The 21,490-nt window shown below is 38.1% G+C and overlaps 2 protein-coding genes across 2 annotated transcripts; both read right to left on the reverse strand.

Annotated features, from left to right (window-relative positions):
• Positions 1-19,416: 19,416 nt before the first annotated feature.
• LOC146005493 (uncharacterized) lies at positions 19,417-19,851 on the reverse strand. The gene has a single exon (XM_083144737.1). It carries the CDS (start codon positions 19,849-19,851, stop codon positions 19,417-19,419), a length of 435 nt encoding a protein of 144 aa, XP_083000863.1.
• Positions 19,852-20,279: 428 nt separating this feature from the next.
• Positions 20,280-20,636, reverse strand: LOC146005494 (protein CFDP2-like). The gene has a single exon (XM_083144738.1). It carries the CDS (start codon positions 20,634-20,636, stop codon positions 20,280-20,282), a length of 357 nt encoding a protein of 118 aa, XP_083000864.1.
• Positions 20,637-21,490: the final 854 nt, after the last annotated feature.

Here is a 21,490-nt window from a genome sequence, read left to right on the forward strand (position 1 = left end):
ACTGATCGGCCGGTGGTCACTAAATTTGATAACTTCGTTCGTCTTTAGAAGGGGGCGAACTTTCGCAGGTTACCAAATCGACGGGAATATGCCCACGGATAAAGATAAGTTAAAAATATTTATGGGAACAAGAATGTAAGGGAGATTTTTTAAATAATTTAAATCGAGAATTCGTTTATTCTAAGAGCCATGGATTATATTTTATTGAGAGCTTCTTGGACCTGTTCTGGAAGAATGAGACCAAATATTGATAGTGGTTGGTAACGTACGTATTGTTCTGTTTTTAACATTGTCGTCCAGTGTTGGAATATCGCTGAAATATTAATTCAGAGTCTTTAAGGAGAAGTTTCAGTTTCGTTCTGTTTTTCTTTACCAATACCTAAAGGTCTCAGTTCTTATTCAAATGACATCCGACTTTTTCACACAATTTAGAAGATCGTTCGCTTATCGACGCTTTGCTTTGCTGACTACTTTGTTACAACGATTTCGTAATATTCTGAAACTTTCGAAGCTGATGGTTGCTGACCCTCTGCCCTTTAGATCTCTCCGATGTTTTCCGTAGGCTTGATCCCTAGCTGCCATGAGTTGCCGCAGGTCGCAGGTCGTCTGTCAACCACGGAAACGGGGGTCGTGAGACTTTCTTCTTTTTCATATGATACATAAATTCCGTTATCTGTCACCATAAGGAACCCTACTGAGTACGCACCTTCCTGTCAGTTGTTTATTGACTGTTACACGTGATGGTTGTGTTCTTGGAAGTGAGTAACCATTACATAAACTGCTGTAATTTTGGGCTGGGATAGAATGTACCCCATGTCACTTATTATTGTTTCTGTATTTCGGTTTCTATGTACTGCTGAGCATTTCATTGGTTGATTCATGCAAGTAATGTATTTGGAAATTCATCCACGTGAGGAAAAACAAGACGATTTAATGAAGTCACTGGCAAAACAATTAAAAGAACCACATATGACCAGAAATACATTTAATAAAAGATATTGTGTTGTATGTGCCATACCTGTATGTGGAGACTGCAAAAAATACGTTTGCCCCAACTGCTTAAATTAAATGTAAATATATGTTATATTTTTAGTAACAATGGTGTACGTGTTTATGTAAATGGTTATGTAAATTTCACCTTTCAATGATCTGATGTTAATATTTTCATTATTATTTTATGTTTCTGTTCTGTGTTGATTATCACAGTGTAAAAGAGTGTTCAGGAATTTCCTAAAGTAGAAATTTGTTGGTAGTAAAAGTTTCCTTTCCGCAAAAATAATTATCTTTTATCCATTAAATGATGAAATTTTGTCATGTACAGTGGCGCAAACACAGGGGGGTGCTGGTGGTTTCATTGGCACCCCAACCTTGGATGGAAGTCAATTGTAGGAGTCAAGGGGGCAAACGTTGAAATCAAAGAAAAACAAAGCTTGCAGAATCTAATCTTAGCAGGACAAAAGGATACTCATGATGAAATTAGTTTTCATGTATTTCGGCCAAGGGTACCTGCAGGGGGGAGGGGGCACAGAGTGGCAATTGCTCCCGCGGATTTCAAATTTTATACAAGTTAAAATACATTTCGTATTTTTTGTTTCTCGCTTCGCTCGCAATACCTGCTTTTCTTACACCCACATCAAGTTCAGAGTCCTGGCTAAGGGGCGGCAGAAAAAACAGAAAATTCTCGCTGCGCTCGCATTATGATTTTTCTTTTCTGTAATGCATTAAATTGCCAGAGAGAGATGTGAGGTCATCTATAAACTTTCAGACTGTTGCTGCTAAACAGGTTTGTCTTAAATGCACGAACAATTATTTTGAGGGATGGAGTTGCGCGCATGTGGGAGACAATTTATGTCATTTTTAATGTTTGTTTGTTATGAGATTGATGAATTGATTATGTAATATATTTAAATAATATATGTTATATATATGTATTAAATACATTTTGGATAGGTACAAAATTTCGTTTAACACGTTCCATGTGTATTTATTTTACGTCGCTCCATGTTGCACATGTGTAAAGCATAATTTGTACATGAAAGTTATGAATATCATGTGTAAAAGAAGAATTATATTTGGAATGCATTTATCATGCGTTTTCTGTATTTCACAAATACTGTTTGTGTGCTTGTTATCCGGTATTGGTTAATTTAAAATTCAACGTGTCGAGTAAATATTTCAAAACCTTTGTTCGAAGGCAAATGCTATAGCACGGACTTCTACCCCTTTTTTGCGTGATTTACGAGGATAATAACGTATTTTATACTACTGCTACTACAAAATAATGATAATAATAATAACAACGATGATATTATTATTATTGGAACGTTAGTATGCTCTGCGTTGGCAGTCAACAAGGAATACTACAAAAGTGTTCTTGAGCAGTTAAGTGAAAAAGTGCGGAAGAAAAGATCAGAACTCTGGCGATACCTGCACCTGATCCTGCACCACGATAACTCACCTGCTCATCGTGCATTCTAAATCACTAAATTTCTGTCCAAATTCCAAAATTTCTTTCCTTGCCCAACTCTCTTTTATCTAGATCTAGCACCATAAGACTTGTGCCTATTTTCAAATTGAAATTACGGCTCAAAGTGAAGCGGTTTGAGTAAACTGAAGAGATACAGGCAAAAACGGCAACGTGTCTTAACTCCCTCAAGAAAGTGTAATTCCAGGAATGCTTCCAAAAGTTGAAACACCGTTTGAATTGGTGTGTTCAATCATTTCTTACTTATTTATTTATTAACCAAATGATGCCACAGAATATTGTTCCATTGAGGCATACATACATTTTGTGCATTACATGTATTTGTGCATTACATATATTTGTGCATAACATAAATTGTTTCACTAATTACTATACAGACGAACACCTCACTCCTTTATCCACTGAGCCAGTAAGGCTCTTTTGAATGATTGAAGTGACAGACTGTTTATATCAAGGCTCGGATCATTTGCTACGACTTCATTATAAGTTTTACCCATTTTCCACATCGGATATATTTTTACATAATTTGTTCTAAATTTTTGTACATGAAACAACCAGGGTTTCGTTCTGGTTCTCATTTGAGGTACACGATATTGTAATGCAGATACTAACCCCATAGTGTCTATAATGTTATTTAAAATTTTATAAAGGGTGCTCATCAAATAAATATTAAACCTTTCTTGATTCTTTTCAATGTTAAAGTGCGATACAAGCTCAGAATACGGAGTGAATTTATGGTACACTTTGTCTTCTTTATACTTTATGTGTCTCAAGAATTTGGACTGAAACATTTCTATTTTCCTCATATGTTTTTTGTCCAAGGGCTGCCATATTACCGATGCATATTCTAGGGAAACATACAAAGTTATTACCGATGTTGTACTTTACAGATCATCCCCACATCTTTTTATGAATCCTAATTTCTTATACGCTTGGTTAACGATATGATGCATATGCACTTTAAAACATAGATTTGCGTCATATGTGACACCAAGATCAGTGAATGTAGTGAAGCTAGTTATTTGCTTTCCTCCCATCTGATAGCGGAAGTTTCTTATAGTTTGAGCGTTTGTTATAGGCATTACATGACATTTATCAAGATTAAATGAAAGTCTATTATTTTCGCTCCATTGTAGTAATCTATTTACGTCTGCCTCCAAGTCAAGGCTGTCTTCGTCAGAGGATATTGTTCTAAATATTTTTACATTGTCAGCAAATAAAAGGCAACGTGATTTCGTGATAATTTTTGGGAGGTCATTAATAAAGAGTAATTAAAGGAGTGCGCCCCCTGCGTCACCCCAGAAGGCATAGGGTATTCACGAGATATTTATCCTCTATAATTGACAAATTGCTTTCGGTTCGTTAGGTATCATTTTAGCGGCATAATTACGTTTTCAGAAATATTAAAATACAATAGATTCTGAAGTAAAATGTCATGAATTACCAAATCGAACACCTTGGCCAGGTCAGCATAGAATTCATCTACCTGCCTCCTTTCGTCTAATTCATAAGCTACAAAATGTATAAATTCGGCAAGATTTGTGATTGTCGACCTCCGCGATATAAAACCATGTAAGCCATACTTACACTTTATTAGTTCTAGTAAAATGTACTCAATTATATTGTAAAATTCGTAAACAACTTCAAAGTTCAACTAGGGTCGACACCATTCGAGATCTTGTTTGTTAGATTGCAACACTTCAGCACCAGGCGGCCATGGAATCTCCCTCCTTCTGCTTGTGAAAAGTTGTAAGCCTTCTGAATTTTGCCTTACAAATTGCTGATCGCGAACGAGCAGGGGCTAGGCCTATCGTATCTGGACTGGATGGAGAAGAGCGGGCTAAAACCTTATTAAAAAGCGCTGCTGTAAACCTACGGCCAGAGGCTTACAGCAGCGTTGCCATCCTCATGTTTAGAAAAGTGTTGTTCATGGACGTCCGCAGTATTTCTTTCCACCAGGGAGGATTAAGCAAAGTATTTTTTCCAGGGGTTGGGATAAACTAGGTATATTTCCTCCATAATAGAGTTGCCTCCTCAAAAGATACTAATTCAGTTTGAAGTTAACATTTTTCTGCGTTGCCCTAACAATAATTAACATAATTTGATGTGACTGAAATTAATTTAGATGTGTGAAATATATTATTTTATGGTTGACATTCATTTTCCAGGAAGGGTTTCTTCCTCTTGCCCTTCTGGACATCCATGGTGTCGTCTAAACTTCGAAATTATGCTACATAGTACTAAATTGTTCTGAGATCTACATATTATTAATACTAATTTATAACAAAAATATAAATATAAATTCGAATGGTTCAACCAACGCTATGGGTTCGACGTTAGACGTGAAAAGTTTGAGAGAATTCAACCTCCACGAACAGCGGCCTTCTTGTTTCATTTGTATCCATAACATCCAAACGCCTTTTTAAACTTGTGCTAGATTTAGATTTTTATATTTGGGTTGGCTTCACTATTGAGAGACAGGTCCTGTAAGAGGAGGGGGCTCATTGTTGTCGGGTATGAATGAATGGTTGGCTGCAAAGGAAATTTGAGCCGGTGGTGTTTGAAGGAGGTTTTTTCCAGGAACAGGGAATTCTGAAGAAAAAACTAATAACAGAAAAGGGAAAAAGGAGAAACCTGAAAATGAGTGGGAAACGGGAAAACTAGATATAATTACATTAATATGTCTTTAATCTGGTGTAGTGTAACTTCGTTTTTGAGGAGTGTAAGGTTAAATTTAGTGCCAAAATTAGGGTTTTGTGCAAAGTTCCAGGGAATTGTTCTGAAAAAATGTGGGGGTGGGGGCCTGATGTGTGTGGATAAATCACTAACCATGCCAGCCCAAAAATAAGTACAACGGGAAATAACCTTCATCCTGCTAGGCTTGCACTGTTGAAAAGGTCACGCTCCGCCACTGAAACCATGTTGCATGGAAGATTTTGCCGGTCGTACGTTGGTCATTATGCTCTCGTACAGTATTTGTTCAAACACTTTGCAAGAAACTGGTAGAATTGACACTGGCCTAAAGCAATCCGTGTTCTTTGCATTTGCCTTATTTGGGATGGGATTAACTTTAGTGATTTTCCATTTTGTTGGGAAGTTGTGATGTTCTAAAATTGTATTTAAGATTACACTCAACGGTTTTCTTAGCGATTCAGCGTACCCCTTGACCACATAGGGAGGAACGTTGTCCATCCCCGCTGCTTTTTTTGGGTTTTGACTTTTTAATTGCTTCCTCGTTCAATTCGATAAGCGATATATCGAGTTGGGAACGCACTCCGGTTTCGCACTTATCCGATTCAACAATAGAGTACTGTGAAGCATCTTTGTACACTTATAGAAAATAGGTATCAAATGCATTTACAATATCGTGCCCATTGTGTAAGATTTCATTGTTGTATTCAAAAGTATTACTACCCGAATCCCTCTTTTTACTTCTAATTTAAGTCCATAAGTTATTTACATCTATCCTTATGTTTTCCTCCGTCTCACGGATATACACTTTTAATGCTGCTGTTACCCCTTCCTTTATCTTTTTCCTAAGATTCTTGTATTTCCCTTCATGATACTCTGCGTTGCAATTACATTTTTTCACTTTTACTTTTTGTAATGATATAATTTTCACTTTATTTTCCTAATAATGTCACCATTGAACCACACAAGATATTTAGGTAACTTGATGCGTTTCAGTGGTACACAGTCATTTAAAATATTATAAAAAAATATCATAAAACATATTAGTCAGTTTATCAGTGTCCTCAATATCGCATAGATTTACCCAGTTATAGTCTGCTAATTTTTATATAAAGACTCGAAGTTCGCCTTTTTGAAGTTATATTGAAAATTTATATTTTCCGCTCGAGCTAAAACAATCCGCGCACTGTTCCTAATCTCAACCATCAATGTGGCGGGAGGGGGGGGGGGTTGATGTGCGTCCTCGGGTACGAGAGCGTCGGTTTCTCTGTGCACAGAGACGCTTCCTGCATTAGATAACACGAGATCACCTTTTAGGTGAAAGTACAGTTGACAAGGGAAAGCCACCTGCTAGAATGTTCCAGAACAATTTTCCAATAGTCTGGAGGGGAGTAATGTTTGTGTATATATATCGTCCTGTTTTTCTACCTTGTTACATTTGTACTTGGTGCGGAGTCTGAAGAAGACCTTGCTATAAGTCGAAACGTTACGTTTAGTTTATGTTTTATTATAAAATTAAATTACTGCCTTTGAATTTTGCATATTGAATTTTTATATCATGGAAACAAGGCTTAATGGTGTTATAATTACAAGATCAAATGTTCTACTCCTAGCATTAGTGACCCAATTTAGAGTTTTTAAACCAAATTAACCGATAAAATTTGACAGGTTCCTGACTTTCGTTGACATGGGAAGCATGAATTCTTTCACATAAATCTCTGGAATATTGAAATCCCCCACTAGAAGCAGGTGAGAGTTAGGAGTGAGAAGTTCGTATATTTTTTCATAAAGTTCCTTGTATACATCCGCAGGTGTTTCCGGTACGACGCAGACAATGCAAAATTAAAGTGATGTATAATCTTTCACTTGCAATTTAACTAACAGTGCATCTTGTGATAAGGATAGTTTAATTTCTTTGGAGTAAAATTTCTTCTAACCCCGTTTCTTCCTTATTTCTATCACACCTATATACTGTACTTGTGCCTATCGTCAAACAGTTCACAGTTCAAAATTGTGTCAGAAAGCCACGTTTCTGTAACACCCACTATCTGATAATCGTTACTTATAATATGCAGGCCTCTAACATTTTTGATGAACGAAGGTCACGACACTTTCCCTTTTCCCATCAGCTGACTTACCAGGTGGTGCAGGGTTCCTCGAGTCTCCCTTCGTGTCTTCAGGTTGTCGTTTCCTGGTTGTTTCTTTGCATCTTGGGAAAGCGGTGGGTGGCGGGAGGGAAGGAATGTTGACCTACTTTCGATACTCTGTCACGGTCCTCTTCTTTCCTGGACCTAGGGACGCTGGACGTGCAGGAGGGCACTTGATAATCATTACAATACAAGCTGAACAAAATGTTACGTTGTCGTTAGATTTTGCATTCCTCCACACGTTGCAAGATCTACATTGTCTGGTACTATAAGGAGGGCCTGCTTCCTGGAATCGGACGAACAGTATGGAGCTTCTTGCACCTCAAGGGCTGACTGGTAGTCGCCTTGATTTTCCTCTAAGTCCCATATCGTCCACGAATGTTCAGTGTGTTTTACAGCCCAGCTGACGTGCTTCAAAAAGGTGTTTCTTCAATCTTTCCCTCTGTTGCCTCATTGCAAACGAGTATTCTTGTTCTATGAAGATCTCAGTGCCTCTACGCTTGCTGCTATTTTTATTTTTTTAGCACCTCCTCTTTAGTAGTGTCTCGTAGGAACTTGCAAACAATGGGACGTGGTTTTCCTGATCGGGAACGGCCCGTTAGATAGGACCTTTGGATGGAGCCCGGTGGCAGTTTTAGTTGAAGAGTCCCTTCGATCATCCTTTGTACTGCCTCTGCCGATTCGTCCCAAGTTTCTCGCGCTTTTTCGTCGACGCCGTGAAGACCAAATTCTGCCTCCTGGATCTGTTCTCGAGAGTTCTCAGGTAGGATTGAAGGTTTCTAACGTCCTCCTTTATTTGGTGTGCTTCTGCTTTAATCCTCTATATCCTACCAATCAGTCTATTCACCGTGGTAGATAATTGCCTCATCTCGCACATGATATCATTAATGGAGCTCTTTACTAGGAGCATCATTTGTTTGAGTTCTGCAATGTCATTCGAAAATTCCACATTAGCACGGGGTCCGGGTTCTGTTGAATTCTCCCTATAATAAGTAGCGTTAGCACTAACACTTCGTATACCAAGTAACAACACGTATTCTTCGCCACGACACTTTCCACTATCCTTCGAGGGCCCGGACACCAGGCCACACGGAAGATCGCTTAGCGCCACTGTATCACGGAGTTCCCCATCTCTTTCCGACTCACTGCACACGGGAGAAAGCTGAAAACACGACCAACGCGGACCAAGTTCAAAAGCGATACATCATAATAACCTGTAAGTACTGTCATTTGAAATTACAAGCTCAACCTAAGAACTTTTCAATCACACGTGTGTGTGTGTGTGCATGTGTTTTCCCCATTCGTTCGTTCGAGCCATCACCAGTCAGTCATACCTGAACACGACTGAACACGCCCGAAACATCGAAAGTCAAACACGTAAATCCAGCTGTATCGAACCTGAGGGTTTTCTGAAAATGGCTAGTTAGATTCGTAGACACAGCTGAAAATGCTCTGTTTCAGACTTCTGATGTTTGAAAACAATAGTTTTTGACTGTAATATCACTATTGAAAATTGTGTTTGTGGGGGTTGTGCTATAACATAACGTTTACACTACTAAAGGATGATGGTTGCGTTGTTGCCTGGTAATCAAGGGTGGAGGCACATGGCACAGTGGTTCCAATCCCACTTTAAACTGTAGGTCCAGTCCCGATTAGCTTTTCTGTGCATAAAGTGGACTTAAAACAACAATTCAATCAACACTACTAAAGAATGTGAATTAATTTATCATGGTATGAAAATATGCTATAAAATAGCTATTTAAGCTATTGAATCATTCCGTTTTCAATAATCTGTTTTTAAAGCATAACCTTATTGTCTACTTACACAAGGGCACTCTGAGTTCATCGTTGGGGCCAAGTCTTCTGATGTCACGTCTGTAGAGAAATGGAGCGGATGGGATGGATGAAATGATTGAAGTCCTCCAGTCAGCCACCGTTTAACAGCTCGAAGCACTGATAGGTTCCTTAGGCTTTGATCACTGTTTATTTTTTTCCGCAGACACCTTAACGTTGGACTCAACGTCACCCAATCATTCGTACCGGACGGTGTTTTAGCACATGCCCGTTCAGGCACACGAGCCGCAACAAACAGCACTGCACACATATATGTAATAATAAATAAATAAATAAATAAAAATATTAAAAACAACTTCTCGTGAGCGACCACGTCACCTCATTACTTCTTCACTGTTACAACTTCGACCCTCTGTCCCAGGTCTCTGCACACTCCTTGAAACACTATGTTACACTATATGCTCTTCTGACCAATCAGGAGCTTGTACTCTCTCCTTCTTTGTACACTATCAACAGTGGACAAGGAGGGTGTGTGACCTAGCAAGTCTATAACGTTATATTTTACCCTTTTATTAGAGTAGGCAGAAATATGGCTAGGGTCGAAATGTATGTAGGCCAATTGTTTTCTTAGGAACTTAATGGTTTCCAAAATGGTGCCAGGCTTGTAAATATTCGAGTGAAAATATATCGTTCCACAGATGGACAGGGAAAAGGCTTCACATAAGAATGTCTGAAAACATGGTACGACTCGAATTGGAAGAGGGCCACCTTAGATAAGAAGATGTGGAGCCATCTAAGATGGAAGAAAATCTCTGGATTTGGAAAACCGAAAGAGATAAAGACGAAGTAGTACCTTAGTCACCTGTGTCGGTGAAATTTTGACTGGCTTACCAATACTGAGGTCCAGGCGCTAATTTTGGTGAAGAGACCTAGCTCTATTGTTACATTTTTATCAGGTTTCTAGCCTGGCTGGTGCTTGGCCGTGAAAATCGCATATAACTTCGACGGCAACGTGCTGTGCGAAGGTAGTTGTCAAAAATAGGGGTGGCGTCCCTGAGAGCTCCTATGACTCACGCTTACTTTCCAAAATAAGAGAAAAGAGTAATAAAAGAATGAAAAAAAACTTGGAGTGGGCACTGGGAAAAGTCCATCACATTACTTATCGGCACCTAACATGTTTGAAATAGTCAACAGTCTTCTATCAACGTTATTTTGGTGTGTGTATGTGTAGTAGTAATAGTAGTAGTAGCACGCAAATGCTCCCGTGTGTTTAAGGCCTCTCGTCCAGAGAGGCTTACAGAGGAGGAAAGAGGTCCAGTCCGCTAATGAATTACTTTACTTCTTTTTTCATGTCTTTATCATGGTATCATAATTCGCCTACACAGTTGGCATTAACTTCAGTAGCTAAGAAACGACGGCATTCAGGCTTAATTTTCTAGATAAAAAATATGTTACCTCTTTCTCTATCTTAGAATAACCCTTCCCAAAATTCGGACATACCTCTCTCAAGGCTGCTTCTTGGTCGAAGAAGAAAGCTCGTAGAAATGATAACAAGTAACAGTCGTCCAACCGAGACGTCAGACCTGGAATACCTGGAGGACGACACAGAACAAGATTAATTATCGAAACATTTTTTTGAATCTTATTTCTCTTTGTTAATTCTTCCAGACCTTCTTTGTAAATTTCCTCTACATTTTCATTGCCATGTGCTGTTTGGCAGCTTAGATCAACTTACAACATAGATCAACATCAAATTATCCTTCAAATGTGAACTTTTCATTTCAGACAACAATCTTACAACAGTCACAAAATAAATTTTCATACATTTAAAATTGATATCTAAAGTAGTACCTGAACCCAATATGGCCTACCTAAGGTTTGCAATTTTTTCTAGTGGTGTACATAGAAAGATAAAACTAGTGGCAAGAGTGAAAAGAGGGAACATTTCTCGAAGTTTACTGAAAATTTGAGCCCATTCCAAACAATAAGATGGCTGTAGGGAAGATTTTATTATAAAGTTACGTTTAGTACCCAATATGGCCTAGTCATATATTTTGTTCTTTCACATCAAAATATGCAACAGAAATTGAAAAGTACAAATATGTTGTTTTTATAAGTAGATAAGTATATTGATACACTTACATTTAATTTACATAATGACATGAGATTTGTACGAAGAAATACCATTATTTAGAAACCAACAAACAAGGGAGTAACATGTCACAATTTGTTACCAGAAGATATGTGTTACATATCATATCACAGTCTGGGTAATTGAAAGGTACTTTATCATCCTTAGCGACAGTGTTGTCAACTCTAGAGAGAAGTCGCTAAATCTGGCGGATTTGTAATGTTAGCTGGCGACAAAAGACGTGAAAAATTGACGAGCGACTTTTCTGGCTACTCCGTGTGGTCTTTAGTGACTAATCTGGAGAATTCACAAAATATCTGCGTACGTACGTCTAAATGCTTAAAAATGTCCGTTTCATAGTTATTAAATAAGAAAAAAACCTCGCAATTCGCTTCTGATACACAAAGAGTAACCGAAGCAAAGCATGCCCCCTTTTTCAGAAAGTTTTTGTGATGTTTATAAACATCAGTGCTCACAGCTCATTGTTTTCGGAGACTCCTGCTAGCGCCGTTGCGGTTGCCAGCCAGGCGGGAACGAATCCGATAATTCACGTCACGTTATTATAAAACAGAACGTTTGACTTTGTGTTCGCGTCGTGCGTGGGTTCAGTTTGGAGTTTTTTGTGTAGTGTGTGGTGGCAAAGGAAGCGCTAGTGTAAATTATAAAGTTCGTGTGTGTTTGCGCACAGGCCAGGGCAGGGCAGGGCAGGGCAGTTTTCAGTATGGGAAAACCGCAATACAAGCAACATTATCGGAAGGAGTTGGAAAAACTGTACAAATGCCCCCTGTCGATAGTGACACGGCGAAAGCGTATTGTAAGTATTGCAAAGTAGAACTGTATGCCAAAGCTACTGATCTGAAAAAAAAACAACAACAAAAAAAAACATTCGGAAACACAAAAAACATAAAATCAGATCTGGTTACTTCTGTTCTTCAAAACAGCAGAAAATACAGTTCAAACCGAAAAATGTAAATACTTCTACTGCTGAAGCTGGTGTAGCTTTATTCATTGCCGAACACTGTTCTTTGCTAACCGTGAATCACTTGTCCGAGGTATGTATGAAAAGGTTTGGTGACAGCTGCAGTGTAGCAGTCATTCGTCTGCATAAAACCAAGTGCACAGAAATAATAAACAACGTTCTTGCAGTGCATTTTCTCGATGATTTGGTATCTAACATCGGGAATCAATGTGAAGTTCAGTGTTCAGAGGAAAAAAGGAAAGTGACGAGAAAATGTTTTTATAGGGATATATATTTGCTATTTTCAGGAGTATATTTGATTTAGCAACTTTTTCTAGAGCATTTACACTTCATTTAGCGACTTTCTAGCGGATATTCTAAGGAGTTTTAGCGACTTTTACGTTCAAGTTCTTGGCAACACTGCTTAGCGAGTTCCACACACACTACGTGAAGTCCTTCGTAGACGTCGGACGTGGAAAATATATGGTGAAGTGATTTTCTGAAGGGAGTGAACGTTGTGCTGCAGTGAACGTGATTTTTGTGGGTGCAAATCTTTGCAGGAGCAGCATTATTTCGAGTTTGAATATTTGTGCATTAGCTATATTTTTCTGGCAACATGGGTATCACAAAAGGAGAATGGAGCAGAATCGAGAGCACGATGGAGAGAGTCGTTGCAAAAGAACTGAACTCTCAAATTGGGGATCTGGACGAGAGATAGCCCTGGCCTTTGTTAGCGACAAACTGCAGTCGCTAATAAAGACTTCTCTGACGCAGATGATAGCGGAGGCTGTGGAGGAAGCAGTTGGAAAACAAAGGAAAATAACGATGCAGAAATCAAGGCCCGCAGATCCACCGTGAGTGAGTTACAGTCGCATATAAACTCCATTGAGCAATACGAAAGGGAGACTGAACCTCGTGATCCATGGTTTGGGAGAATCGGAAGAGGAGAACTGTGAGGAAAAGGTGCTGGAAATCCTCCGGGATAAGGTGCAGGTTCCTGTCGACACATCCCAGCTCCAGAGATGCCACAGCCTGGAAGCGAAGCAACGCGATGGGAGGAGCAGGGCTGATCGTGCATTTCTTATCCTACAGGACTCGTCGGTTGGTGCTCAAGAAGAAGAAGCTCCTGAAGGATTCCGCCCCCCAATTTTCTATCACGGAGAACCTCATCCGGCAGAACCTGCAACTGTTTCACCAGGTAAGAAGTAGTGGAACTTTCCAGCGCGTGTTGACTTCTGATGGCAATATCCGGGCACTGCACAATAAGGGTGTGCGGGACGGGATCGGGACGGGAAATTTGTTAAATCCCGACATTCGGGACGGGAGAAATTCGCAATTTCCCGACCTTGTCGGATATGTTCAAAATTTCCCGAAGCTCTAGAAATCTCGAATTCTACAAGTCATTTTCACTTTAAGTGACAGTTTTTGAATTTAATATATATATCACCGGACATTTGATTTGTAATGAGATTGAAATTGGTTTATAGATTTATTGCATCAAAATAGGTTTGTGGTAATAATTTACAAAACATCTCTATATTGTAATCAAACGGTCCTGGTTTCAATACCCGGTGGAGGTACGTACATGGTGGTTCGGATCCCACTTTAAACGGTAGGTCCAGTACCGATTAGCCTTACTGTGCATAAAGTGGACTTAAGAACAACAACTCAACCTATCAATATCTCTTTAAGCTTCTTAAACGCGCTTTTATAGTATTTTATGTTTTTTCTCTCTGAATCTAAAGCTTAGAAATTGCAATTCCTGTGATTCTTACCATTAACTTTCTCTCTGAATGCTGAAATCTCTTCCCGAACTGTTTCAGCGTTCTCATTCAGTTCTTTTGATTTCCTCTTCCAATCATCAGGAATGTTGTACTCGAACCTTGAGTCGCTGAACACACTGTCCTCGCGCTGTTCCATCTCGGCTTCGTATGTAAACAAACAGAAATATATTTTTGTGAAGATTCTTCATAACTTATTGAACTAAGCTATGAAAATGATGTGTAACATACCAAACATACGCATAACGTATTTTACAGGGTATCCAGAGTGGGACTGGAAGTTTTTAAATGTGTGTTTGTTTAAAATGAGTAACTGGAAACATATACATGCATTATGAAGACAAGATCAACTTTTTTTTTAAAGGTGTTACAGCTCAGTATAGCTCCACATGAGCTCTGTTTATTGCACGGAGATGTCCTGCATGTATTCAATCTACCTCCACGTGTTCTGTAGCATGTGAGGGGTTACAAAAGCAAGAGCATTCCGAATACGGTTATGCTGTTCTTATTGATCATCTATCTTTTGGCTAGAATACATCATGCCTTTTATGTACCCCCAAAGAAAGAAGTCTAGAGGGGTAACATCAATCTTCTGCAGAATGTCAATGCAAATGAATGTATTTTCGGCTTGTCCTCTGGCTTAATTTCGTTCAACAACTGCACTTTGTATGCTTACAAACAAACCCTTTTGTGAAAGGCTTCGTGAACAGTGAACCTTTGAAATCCTAGCTGCCTGCTCCCTTCCCGTTTTGACGTCCATGACGGTGGCTACACGTGCTTTTCTCTGTACCGACGCCATTTTTGTTTGAGCGACACTAGCGCCGCCACCGCTAGTTATAAAAGTATGAAAATTTGGTGAACCAAACTTACGAATATACTTTTGCTTTTGCAAATGTTTTGTTAACAAAATTATGGGTTTGTTTAAATGTAATAACTATTTATAAATTGTCAGTTACAATCCTGACACCCTGCATATTAGCATTAAGAACGAAAATAAAATGCAACAATGGTTTTGACAACCTGGAACACAATCATTGGTCAATTTTAGCAAATATGCACACCATAGGAATTCGTGGCAGCGATAAGCAAAAATTTGCTGCTGTGTCATAACTGAAAATTTGAGAAAATGAAGAAAACTAACACTCCAATAAAGAACCTACATTTTTATTTTAGTTTGATTTATTTTACTTCGCTTTTCAGTCATTTTTGGCTAATCGCGAAGATGAGGATGAGTGAAGATACTATGATGAAATTGATGAAGCGACACTTACATAGATCACCTATGCTCAGGCTAGGATTTGAACGGGGGACATCTGGCGTCGTTTCGCGCAATGCTAACCACTCCGCTTATATAAATGAAATAGTCAATAGTAGAGGCATTCAGAAAAAATATATAGTTTCGTGTGCCTCCTATTCCAGAAATTACATAAAACTATTTAAATTCAATACATAATTCTTGAACCCATTGAGTGTAATGGATTATGGAGAATGTGCACCAGTTACAATAAATTGCTAATCAAGAATAACACCATTGACATCTTTTTTATGAACCTAAGGGACCTCAGTAAAGCCACTATTAACAAAATGGCTTAAGTTTAAAACCATAATTTTAAAATGAATGATCAGGTAGAAATGTAAATATAAATAGGAAAATATGGAATATTATAAAACATATGTATTTATACTTTGATATTTATATGTGCTTCCATACTTCAGAAACATATGTAACAGTATTCAGTAACCACTCCGCAGCGGAGGCAGGCTAAATAACTTATTAAATAAAAATAATAAAATATAGTCAAGAGTAGAGGCATTCAGAAAAACGTAATTAGGTGTTTCGGAACATCTTATTTGACCCCCCCCCCGTCCCGAATTCGTAAACTTAGCAACATTACACTTCAGAGCCAGCTGAGAGTAGCCAATTTTGAGTAAGTCCCTCAACTAGACCAAAAACCCTCTAGTGAAATATTTCAATTTCGCACATTCCATGAACTTAGATACTATAAACTGTTAATACAAATACTCAATAAAACAGAAATACTACATTGTATAAATAAATCTTAAGGAGTTGTTAAGATTCTGCTTGCTCGACTTGAAATCAGAGAAGGTTCAAACACTGAAGAAAGTTTCAATCCACCTGGAGGAAATCGTCATCAGGTTTGAGCAGAAAGAAACAAATTTATGAGGAATTCATGAAACATTTTATTTACAACACCCTACATAATATCGAACAGTTCTCAAGAAATAATATTTTTCACAACTTATCGAGAAAATGTGCTTGGAACACAGGAAGGTGGATGTTTGCATAAACGTCAACGTGTTTTTAAAATCATAATGCCGGTCAGTTAAAATAGAGCAGATAATAAAGGTCTCGGGTTCAAATCTTACCTGGCCGTTGATATTAGAACATTTCAAAAATTTATCCGTTGCGCCCAGATTGCCAGGATTTAAGGTTAAAACGTCTTTCTTTTAGCCAATCTTCATAAGTTATGTTAACACACACACATTATGACTAATTCGCATATCACATACATGTATTCAGGATGCTGTATGCAATGTTTTTTAAGATATGTATTGTTTTTGCTCTTCACTGACACCTAAAATATTTATTATTTATATATACTAACACACACACAATTATATTAAGCAGTGATGTAGTGCATTACTCTACCAAAGGGAACAGTATATGAGTTCATATTGCTAAGATTCACAATGTTATATTCGTTTCTTCCTTCGTAATAATTGTTATTAATCTCCTCACCTCCATCTTCCTATGCGTCTAAATGGAATAGTAAAGAGCCAATTAACGTTAGTAATGGCTATTGTGACGGAGCCGATGCGATAAGAAACTACTAACATCTTTTTACATAGTAAGTGACAAAAAAATACAAAACCTGAGAATAATCGTTAATTCGCCACTGCTTTGTATCAAAATACTTTACTAATTTCAAGAGAAATATTAGATATAAAATCCTTTGTAATAAATTCATAAAATTGGAAACAACCACCAAGGATTTAGCTCTACGTAACGTGATTCTGCGCATTCCACGTCGCACACAATTTCTTCCTACCATTGAAATAGCTTCCGGAAATGTTGACCCCCTTTCTTGCACCTCCTGAAATACAGAGAGTTAATTTACCAGCAAGGTGCATAAACTTTACAACCAACATTTCACTCCTGCCTCGATGGAGAATTTATCACATCTGAATGAAATAAAAGGCTTTTCCTAAAATCCTACCAATCATTGAGTATCGTTGAACTTGTGATGAGTACTGCGCCAAATTAAAATAAAGGAAGCTGAGCAGAAGTTTTCCTCGAGGAATGCATAAATACTTACAGTTATTCATTATAATCTTATATTATATTATTACGACACTTCCTACTCGGTAAATAACATGAAAAAAAGGGAGAGGGTGGGATTTTAACCTACAATGTTTCGTTCTTGACGAAAATGTATAACAGGTTCACAGTCGAACCAACTGCTCCATGAGATTACTAACGCGAAACTTTGTAAAACACGCTGATCTCTGTGAAAACAACCAGGTTCCGGAGTTCCGAACAATTTTTCTCCACAGAACCAAGGATAAGACGCACTTAGCAGAATCGTCCGGTATTGTGAAAGGTATCTTTACTGCAACTTCCTTTAAAATTTTGAAAAATTTGCCTCTCTACATTCAGTACTGCATACAAATGTTCCTGTTTTCAATTTTAGAATGAGGAATCACATTTTTCTCTACATTCATATTTCTACTTGCGATTTTCGTTAAATTAGGTATTGCATTGCTGGTTTAGGGTTTTAAACTTCATGGAACGTTAAAGAGTTCGGAAAAATCACAAGAGCGTTTTTTTAGAAAGGAGAATTGTTGCAAAGTTTGCTACTATATGTTGGGTCTGAGGAGCTATGTTGCCAAATTTACGAATTCAGGATGCTGATTTTTTTTTAGGGTGGAAAATTACGATGATTGAAGAGTACCTGTCGAGTTAAAAAATATATTAAATGTCTAATAGAGGAGTGATTTGAACTGATTTACAGTTGCTTTTCTTCCACTCTTGGCTTTTTGCGAATATTACTTTGGCATAAGACCGGCGATAGTACTTCGTGGCTTCCTGTCCCAAAAAACGTGACTTGACTTATTTCCTGTTATTCCGCTACGAAGCATAGGGCCTCAACGAAGCATCGCTAACGGACCATGTTAACAGTTCACCTTCCTTATCTCGTTCCATGTCTTTCCTGCTCCTATATTCCATTCTCCTTCTCCAACTAATTCTTAGTCTTCCTCTCCTACGTTGTCCTTGAGGTTCCAGCTCAATGCTTGTCTTTCTATTGCCGATGGATTTTTCCACAATGTGTGACCAATCCACTTCCACTTTCTTCTTTTGATCTTTATTGATCTTTATTCCTCTTGTGTACGTTTCCATAGACCTTTATTTGAGATAATATCTGGCCAATATATGCCCAGAAGTTTCCTTGCGCATGTATTTATGAATGTATGTATGTATTTAGTAATTTTCTTTGTTACTTTCCAAGTTTCACACCCATAAAGGAGAACTGACTTCACATTAGTTCTACAAATTCGCAGCTTATTTCTTATTGAAATTTCTCTGGTTTCCAAACTTCATATAGCTGAATAAATGACACATTTGCTTTCCTAATTCTCGATCTAACATCTTATTCTCTTCCCTCTGTATTTGTCACCAAACTCCCTAGATATGTAAACTCTTTAACATCTTCAATATTTTTCTCATTCAAGTGGAATTATTTTTACATTTGTTGTTACTTCTTAATGATTTTTCTTGGTACTATTTATATTTAAACCAACTCTTTTCCCTTCCTTATCCAAATATCCTAATTTATTTTCCATATTATAGTATGTGTGAGATAGCAGACAAATATCATCTGCTATCTAGCTAATTTGCGAGACTCCAATTTATACCTCTCCTTTTTCCTTCTGTTACCCTCTTCATTAGTTTATCAATTACCATCAGAAATATTGTTGTTGATAGAATACATCCCTGTCTTACTCCTGAAATAACTGGTATTGGATCCGTAAGTATTCCAACATGCACAACTTGGCATGTGGAACCATCATAGGAGTTTTTAATAAGATCAATCATATATGTTGGAATGCCATATTCCTTTACTATTGTCCACATTTTCATTCTATTTACAGAGTCAAATGCTTTCTGAAAGTCCACAACTGTACGGTACAGATTAGAGAAACATTCCATACTCTGTTCTATAATAATACTCAGTGTATTTATCTGATCTATACAGGAACGGTTGCTTCGAAAGCCTGCTTGTTCTCTCCGGATGTCTTTCTCACCACATCCTTTAATTCGGTTTAAAATAATTCTACTTAGAACTTTGCTAGGAACTGAAATTAGTGTTATGCCTCTCCAGTTATTCCAGTTGGTAATATCTCCCTTTTTAAGGAATTTTTACTAGTAAACCCCTTTTCCAATCTTCTGGTATTGATTCTGTTATCCATATTTTTGCAAAAAGTGGTTGTACTATTTGTATTGTCATCTCCATGTTTTCCTTGAGAATTTCTGGTGGAATTTTATCAATTCCGGGTGCTTTACCACTATTTTGTTCTCTCAGTGATATTTTAATTTCTTCTTTTGTTGGTTCTTTAGTAGTTATTTCATCACCTATTTCATATTCTGGCATTTCTTCCGGTATTTCAAGCAAATCTTCTGTCCCTTCTATGGGCTGGTTTAATTCTTCTGAAAAATATTCTTTCCATGTATTGACCTGATTTTCCGTATTCGTAAGGAGTACTCCATCTTTATTTGTCACTGGGCGATTCCGTATGGTTTCCTTTTGACACAAGATCTTTGTAATTTGGTATACGTCTTTCATATTTCCCTCATTTACTGCTTTTTCTGCCTTCCCGGCTAACTCGCTGGTTCATTTTCTACGGTCTTTTCTCTTTTGCGGCCATAATGTTTACTTTAAAACTGGCTACCATAAGTTGATGGTCACTGTTAATGTCAGCTCCACGTTTACTTCTCACGTCTATTATAAATGTTCTCTATTTCCTTCTATATATTTCAAGCTATATGATCAATCTGATTTTGAGTTATATGATCTGTGGATACCCAAGAGATCTTATATATATATTTTTATTTGCAACTAGTGTACCACCAATAGTCATTTCATTTGAGGCACACCAATCTACAAATAGTTCAGTTCCCCATTTTCATTTCTATCATCTAGGCCGTGTTTGCCAATCACTTGCTCCAGTCCAACATTTTCTGAGCCACTTTTGGCATTTAAATCGCCCATTGCTATATAATAACATCTTTCCTCTTAACCTTATTTATAGTGTCTAGTAATTCTTTGTAGAACCCTTCTTTTTCTTCTATTTCTGCTTGGTTTGTAGGTGCATAGCATTGTATAATGCTAACATTTCGAACCTTTGCCTGAAATCTGACCATAATTATTCGTTCAGATACAGGCTTCCAGTCCAATATACTTCGAGCAGTCCTCTTGCTTATGAGTATGCCTACTCCATTACGATGTTCATCCTCTTCATTTGGTCTACCTGAATAGAAGAAGGTCATACTACTAGATGTTTTCATCTCTTCAAATTCATTCAAACGCACTTCGCTCTTTCCCAGGATGTCCAACTTATATTTCTCCATTTCCGCTTCTACTTCTTGTAATTTACCTTCCTCATATAATGTTCCAACGTTCCAAAGCCCTACTAGAGTTTTCTTTTTAAGTCCAAAGGTCGTCAACAGTTTGTCCGTCCGGCTATTTCCTCGTTTGGTTTCTTTAATAATATATATTTAAGGGTAGTGGATTATTGGCCCTCTGACCCCATCTTTAGGCCCTGGAACTTGCCACTCCAAAATGTGGGACACAGATATAGATGTTAGCATTTGTTTGTTTGGGACTGGGTAGGAATATTTGAATAGGATATACTAGGTAAGATGGGACGATGCAGAACGCCTTAGAGTGGCTTCTCTTCTGAGACCTGTCCAGCATGGGTGACCCTGCTGGTAGAAAAAATCTACCGCTGGCATAGCTCATAGCCTCAAGAAAGCACGCAAACCCCTCCTCCAGCACGGTCAGTGCTCCTTTAAGGCAGAATTCCCTGGAGGGTTACCCCCAAAAAACGCATGGCAAAAATTAGAGAATCTTAGTAATAATATTTTTCCGATTAAATGCAATAATATATTATGTGACAATTGCGTCTGAAATTGCGAATTCCATTTGACTCGTGGATCTTAAGAGAAGCATGTGAAAGAAGACTATAAGTCTTTTCAGTTCTTACGGGGGGCGCTCTAGAAGCTGGCAAGGGAAGTGGGGAGCGGGGAAGCGACAAATCCAGCGCGATAAGAATCGCAGCAGATTGTAGAACGAGGATCACGTAGTACTTATTTACGCCACGTCGTATCTATCGGCGCCACCGCTGTTGTCTGGTTGGTCTGCGGCGAATTCCCCGGTCCCCACTTCCCTCGCCAGCTTCTAGAGCGCTCGCCGTAAGAACTGA

This window comes from Lepisma saccharinum, chromosome 23, assembly GCF_977018435.1.
Source record: "Lepisma saccharinum chromosome 23, izLepSacc3.1, whole genome shotgun sequence".
Classification (NCBI taxonomy): domain Eukaryota; kingdom Metazoa; phylum Arthropoda; class Insecta; order Zygentoma; family Lepismatidae; genus Lepisma; species Lepisma saccharinum.